General features: G+C 29.5%; 1 protein-coding gene across 1 annotated transcript; it reads left to right on the top strand.

The window, feature by feature from the left end:
* Positions 1-238: 238 nt before the first annotated feature.
* LOC112692517 (protein LSM12 homolog A) lies at positions 239-6,614 on the top strand. The gene is made up of 5 exons (XM_025567198.1): positions 239-1,879; positions 3,619-3,752; positions 3,820-3,929; positions 3,990-4,125; positions 6,359-6,614. Exons 1-5 carry the CDS (start codon positions 1,729-1,731, stop codon positions 6,461-6,463), a joined length of 636 nt encoding a protein of 211 aa, XP_025422983.1. The 5' UTR covers positions 239-1,728; the 3' UTR covers positions 6,464-6,614.
* Positions 6,615-7,058: the final 444 nt, after the last annotated feature.

Raw genomic sequence — 7,058 nt, 5'->3', positions numbered from 1 at the left:
AGCTAAACGCGACCAAAACCCATTAAACTCAAAATCCAAACACCTAGTTTGTGGCAATGATTTTGCCTCTTTAAATGGACATTTGGCAAAAGCTTCTCGTCCAAGTGATTATATACATTTTTTGAATTAATATTAACTATTTTTATTTTTTTTGCATATATTTGTTTAAAAATAGGTATACCAGATTTAATACATTTTATGGCATATAATTGCATATTTTGACATTTCTAAACGCATATTTTTATAAAATGTTGGTTATCATCCGAGCTCTAGTAATGAGTAACACGTTAAGATAGTTGGTATTCTAGATTTTGTCGATGATACAATTTGGAGTTTTAAAAATATGTAAGATAATTTAAAAAAAAAAACCCCCGTAAAATTAAAAACAAATGTCATAATATAGAGAATAAAACCGCAAGCCACTTTTTAATTTCGTACTGCACACTTAAAATTTCGTATTACACAAAGTGCGTCGTACTGCACACAATTTTAGTCCCTGGAAGACAATAATGTTCACTGGTCCGTTTATTAATATTTTAATATATACATTAACGACAAACGGCTGATTAGTTGCTACTTATACTGTGTATAAGTTATACAGTCACGGTCGAACTTGAAAACCTTCTCCTTCGCCGTGTGCGCGTTGTCGTCGAAAAAACGGCGTCGGCAGCGTGGCGGGTTCGGCGCAAAACGCGCGAGTGATCCGGTTGTTCTGGGTGTAGTCTGTCCCGTACTGTAGCAGTGGACCAGCGCACACGAGAATTGCATTTCAGATTTTAAGCATTAATCTATATTAATTATAGATTATCTATAAGCATTAACCATATCCTTGACGAATACACGAGATACGTGCGATTGAACGAAAACCCGGAAAGGTCCGCGCGTCCAATCGGCCCGCTCTGTAAGAACCGCTGGGCGGCGGGACAGGAACGAAACGGGAAAGTCCGCGAGAAACGTGTCTCGCACAGCGGTGCGTATCGTCGACGGGCGGCGGGACGGTGGTGAAGGGTTCACGCGTGACGTCACGTCGAGGTCGCCGGTGCACGCCGTCACCGCCGCGGCAGTCGTGAACACCGGGCGGCGCGTTATCAATATTCGCCGGCACGTTCGTTCAACGCGCCCGTACCATTGGTACCGCGCTCACCGTTTCGCCCCCACCACTCCGTCCGTTCGGTTGCACGCACGAGCGCGTGCACACACACACACGCGTGCGCGCGCGCGCATATACTACACACGCACACGTTACGATATTGCCGTGAGTGCGGATTTTTTTTTTTTTTTTTTTATCTCGTCGTCGCAGCGCACGTTAAGTCCGACCACGGAACCGATATTCGCGTGCGAGCACTATTTTTAGACGGTGACGAGTGCCGAGCGAGAGGGAAGAAATATTAATTTCCGGTAAACCGCGCGCGAGTTTCGGATCCGCGTTGGTCGTCGCGACCGTCCGTAATATTCCGCCGTCACCGACGCCGCGTTGTGCACCAGTGCCGTCGCACGTCCGTGTACCGTACGCGCCACCGTCGCCGCCGCGACAACGACGATATCAAACACTGCCAAGTGTCTGCCGCGACTGTCGCCGTATCACACGCTCCGGCCGATCGCATTTGCCTGCCACCACTATTGCAGGTCGCCCGCCGCCGCCGCCGCCGTCGTCGTCAACGTCTTCGTCGCGCGCCACTGTTGCAGCTGCCCGCCCGGTCGGTCGGTGCGTGCCCTCGTTCGCGTTTGATGGCGGTAAACTTTTATGGGAAACACAAAATGGCCGGTGTCAACGAGTGTTTCTCCGTCGGCAGCGTCGTCATGTGCACCAACTGCTTCGACGAGGAGATCGAGGGCGAAGTGCTCGGCTTCGAGCCCACCACGAAGATGCTGATATTGAGTATCCTTTTACTGTAAACGTGAGCGCGTAGGCACACTGGGTTTCCCATGCCCGTTGTCGTTCGATCCACGGGTGGCTACTCCCCCTCCGTGCGTAGCACATTTGTCGCCGTTATCACGAGCTACCACTAACTCACCCGCCGTAGATAAGCCGCTACATCCCCCGTAGTTTTCTTGCCATCAATCACCCTAAAACTCATTAACCTAACCCAGGGGTGCATACGCCTTTCGAGGATGTCTTGAGACCATATTTACCGGTGTTCTTTAATTAGCTTTGTCGTTTTATCTGATTTCACTACCCGTTCTATTCATAATTATAAGCATAATTTTCTGTCCCTTGGATTGTTTCGGAAACCAAGTATGTGATCCGATAAGTTTTGTCAATCCTATTTTTTTTCAGATTTCAATTAGCCATGTTATCAAATTTTTATGCTATGCATTCTTTAAGGATTTTGTACCTAAATGTATTATTCCTTCATGTTTCCAGTCATATAATATGCACAAATTATTAAGTATAATACTAATATATTCATAAATATACTACTGGGTAATTCCTTTATACTAACTTCAAATTAAATTAACATAATTTCTTGAATAGTCAGAAAATTAGAAATTATAACCCACATATTTTATTTTTTGATAAAATACTTATCATAAGTCTGATACATATTGGCTGATTTGTAAAAAAATATGTCTACAGATTAAAATCATATGGAAATATTATCTTATTTCATTTGTTTTATACATTACAGATATTTTACTTCAAAAGTTACTATGCTTAAAGCTTTCATTTAATATATTGTAATTTTTTAAATTAACATTTTATTTATTAACTATTAAATAAACTTGATTAATGATTAAGTGAAAATATTTCTATAAAATGTATTAATATTTTTATTAAAAATGATAAAAATGAATGCTGTATAAATATGTTACACATTCAAAAAAATTATCAGCTCTAATATTTTGTTTTTATTTTTTATGATTGTTCTGTATTTTTTGTTTATAGTAAAATATAGTTATGGTTATCACATAACCATAATTTAATATTTGATTACTTTATCTGAACTTTTGTCAATACTTAACTGCATACATGAAGTAAAAATGTCTTAAATTAAAAAATATAATTGTTTAATTATTTTACTGTCTAATTAGTATTTATGTTATTTCTATTATTGGTAGTTCAATAATATATCTAATTGACCAATATTTTTTTTTTTTTAATTTTTAGTGTTAAAATGTTATTTAATCAAATCCCATGCAAACTATTTAAGTAAATATATTTCAATGCATTCTTAACATTAATTTAGATAATAAAACATATTTTAAGTACTCTATTTAAAGTATGTAATCAATTGTTTATAAATAATCAATATTTAAACTTTTAATTAATTATGTTTGATAAATGTTTTTTAAAAATTAAATTAATTAAAGTAATTTGTACAAACCATTGATATAAAAATATAAAAATAAATTTTAAACCATACAATTTATTTTAAATAGCTTACTTAATTCATATAATTCATTTTTTTTTCTTATCAACAATTGTGCTTGTTGTACTATTTATTTTTAACAAATTTTATAATTGCTTTGTTTTAAAAATGTTATTTATTTAAATTTCCAATTAATTTTTTTGACATTATAGACCAGGAGCTTTAATTTGTAAATACTTTTATTGTTATACATTAATTATAATCATAACTTTTTGCAATTGTTGATTTCCTTAATATGATTTATCAGAATGTCCATCAACTAGTAATAATCCACTGTTAAACAATATTAATATAGTGAACTTAGCCTTTGCCAAAGACGTGCAAGTCAAAAAGGAATCTAGTTTTAATCCACCACCTTTGCCTTCGTTAAATTTAAATAGGGTATGATATAATCACTCTATAAATATAATCAGTTCTGAAGTTTAACATTGCTTATAATTTGTTATAGTTAAATAATAGAATAAAAACTCAAATACAAGATAAGAAACGTCAGATATCAGCTATGTCTGCCAATGTTTCTCCTGAGGCACAAAAGTTGTATTTGACTATAACCAAAACGTAAGATATTGAAAAAATCATTTTTTATGCATGTTAATGCGTTTTATATTGTGTATTTAGGATTCCAGAAGTATCTTGGCAAGGGCAGAATATTGTGGTCTATGACCATGTGATAATTAGCCCACCTTACAAACCTGAAAATGTTAAAGGCATTGGAAATCCAGAGGATAAAGCTATTTTATACATAAAGAATATTGTAAGTAGACAATAACTGAAAACAATTTGAATTATATTCATTTGTTTAATTGTATAGTTAGGACATTTTAATGGTTTTTTCTATTTCAATAGTGTAATTTGATTAAATATTTTATTTTTTTTATTTATTCAAGTCAGTATTTAATAATAAATAAAAATTAATTTAATAATTTGTTTTCATCTAATTTAATGATATCACTAGAAATTGTACTCAGTATTTTATTGAAATGTAGTCAAATTGATTTGTTAATTAATTAAGTTTTAATTTATCAGAAAAAATTGTATAAAAACTTATTTATTATTATTATTATTATGATTATTATATTTTTTTTCTAAGTGTCAAATAAATAAATATAATTACAAAACATTTTTTTATATTTGAAGTCATTAGAAATTACCACAAATAAAATGTATTACATAATATTTCAATATAAATCTACTATGAAAAAAATATATAACCAAAGAAACAACAATAAATAATGTTAAGACATATGAAATGTATTGTAAAATGTTAATGTAGGAATAATTTGTAAAAATTAAATGGATTTTATTGATATTTGGGTTATTTAATACAAAATATAATTACAAAGTATAAATGAAGGGCGGAGAGAAAAAATCAGGTAAGTTAAGCACAATAATATTAGATTTTGGGATCTATTGTAATTTAGAATAAACATTTTTATTACAAGATTTATTGCAAGGTTTATAATAATGTAATTTATCAAGAGACAAATTTTACTTGTTTAGTTGTATTGCTATTAAATAGGGCTTATTACTAAGTTATATTAACATTAATAATATTATTTCCTTGAAAACCAGTATTTATTAAGTAATTATTTTTTTGTTTCTAGAATTTTATTTTAATTTTATCTAATCTATCTAATCTTCAATAAATCAAGGTAAAATTCAAAATAATGATACTTAATATTATTTTGATATTAAAGCAGATAATAAATTTGAAATTTAGTTTAGTATTGATACAAATAAACTTGATAAGAAAAACCGGTTTCTATTTAAAAAAAAATCCTAATAATATTATTTTAAATTAATAAAATCTTCCAATGATAAGGTTCATATAAGGTTTGTTATGTATTTTCATTTTTATAAACTAAAAAATTATGACAAATCATGTTTTTCCTAAAGGAAAAAAATTTAAAAATTTAAAATAATTTAAAAATGAGTTAAGTTATTATAAATATTATTGGGTTTGATTTTTGTTTAACAAACTGATCATTCAAGTAGTTTAATTATCTGACTATAAAAATAGTATGATTATAAACTATTTTGCTTGTGTTATTTTAAAAACTATTATTGATGTATGATTATTAAAAATACAATATGAGCTGTATAATTAATTTTTATATTTGAAGAGATTTGTATTTAATTAAGTTAAACTAAAATATTTTCATAAGTTAAGTATAAAACATTTATAAATTTATACATTTACAGTTAATATACTAATATTTGAAGTAAATTGAAATAATGAAAATAAGTTACAATAAATTATTTGATGAAATTTAATTATTGATTGAAAAGCTGTTGGATTATTTATTTTATTAATAATAATTTTCCAGTAAGAAATTTGAAGTATCTATCAAGGTTTATTAAATGACAAATATCTCATACAGTTGAAAAATGATGAAAACATTGTTAGATTTTAAAGATGTAAATATTCTGTAAAATAGAAAATTTTGAAATAGCTCTAACTAGAAATTAAGTTAGATTTGATTAAAAACTTCCTTAAGACAACCTTAACTATATTAACCTACTGCAGGAAAAAATATTATTGACAAGTAATAAATTTAAAATTCACAATACTTTTTTAAAAAATGAAATATATAATAAAAATATCTAGCAATAGATTGATACTAGAATAGAACAGATGCATTATTCAATTTTGTCGATACTTCTTTTATAAACAGAAAAAATAAATCTATTTCCTATAAAATTAATAATTCATAGCATTGATCTACTTTAAACTTAATTTAACTTACAATCCGGTGGTAATTCCGGGGGACTACAAAATAAGGCTGTATTGTCGATATATTTTTCTCTCCCATGTTTATTTAAATTGAGAGTTAAACTTTTTAATAAACAAATATCTTTAAAATTATGAACATTTTATATTATATTTCAACAACAATGTATATTCATTTATAGGAAATATTGTTAATTTATTTTTTGTGCTGAAATTCCTCTCAACTAATTGAATATTTGGATTTTTAATGTTATAGGTGGATAAACATGTTAAAGATTCAGCTGTTCAACAAGTAACACCTACAGCAACACATAGGAGCAAACCAGCAGCTGCAACTGCTGCAGCACCACAGTCTCAATAAAGTTATACTTTCACCTGAAGGAGTTGAGATGAAATTAATATAATGTCTTAAGTCAAGTATAAAAAAATAAGAGAACCGAAATAGTCATATTTATTACAAATTTATCAGCAATATTCTTCTAATTTCTATGGATTTTCATATAAAGAAAATTTTCTGTTTCAATTATAAATCAATTAGATTTAAAATTGAATTCTTGGATTCTTATATCTTGAAGATAAATTTTTTTTTTATATTTTTGTATTGGAAAGTTTTGATGTCATATAAAAAATTGTTTTCTACTATAAAATAAAAATTAAGTTATTTCAAATTTTAAAAACAATTGATTGAACAATATAACCTAAATAAACATAATCTTCTATAAACAGAATACTGAGTATGTCTAATTGTTATACACCATAATATTTACTTTAAATATAAAAACACTAATAAACACATTAAAATGTATTGTAAAAATTACAATAATAAAAATTTGTATACAACAGATGATTAAATACTTTATTTTTTTGGCTAGTAACAATTCACCTGTAATGTAGTGCTGTAGCAACCAAACATTGCGCCCCAGGCTGAAATTTCATAATGCGTCCTTATGTGTTTT

Source organism: Sipha flava, unplaced genomic scaffold, assembly GCF_003268045.1.
Source record: "Sipha flava isolate LNK unplaced genomic scaffold, YSA_version1 74_pilon_pilon, whole genome shotgun sequence".
In the NCBI taxonomy this organism is placed as follows: domain Eukaryota; kingdom Metazoa; phylum Arthropoda; class Insecta; order Hemiptera; family Aphididae; genus Sipha; species Sipha flava.
The sequence above is the reverse complement of the archived record's forward strand: the minus strand, read 5'-3'. Positions and strand labels throughout refer to the sequence as shown.

Coding starts and splice junctions, on each gene's coding strand:
- LOC112692517 (XM_025567198.1), top strand. CDS start 1,729: ATGGCGGTAAACTTTTATGGGAAACACAAAATGGCCGGTGTCAACGAG. Junction 1,880..3,618: donor CACGAAGATGCTGATATTGA/GTATCCTTTTAC, acceptor ATGATTTATCAG/AATGTCCATCAACTAGTAAT. Junction 3,753..3,819: donor CTTCGTTAAATTTAAATAGG/GTATGATATAAT, acceptor AATTTGTTATAG/TTAAATAATAGAATAAAAAC.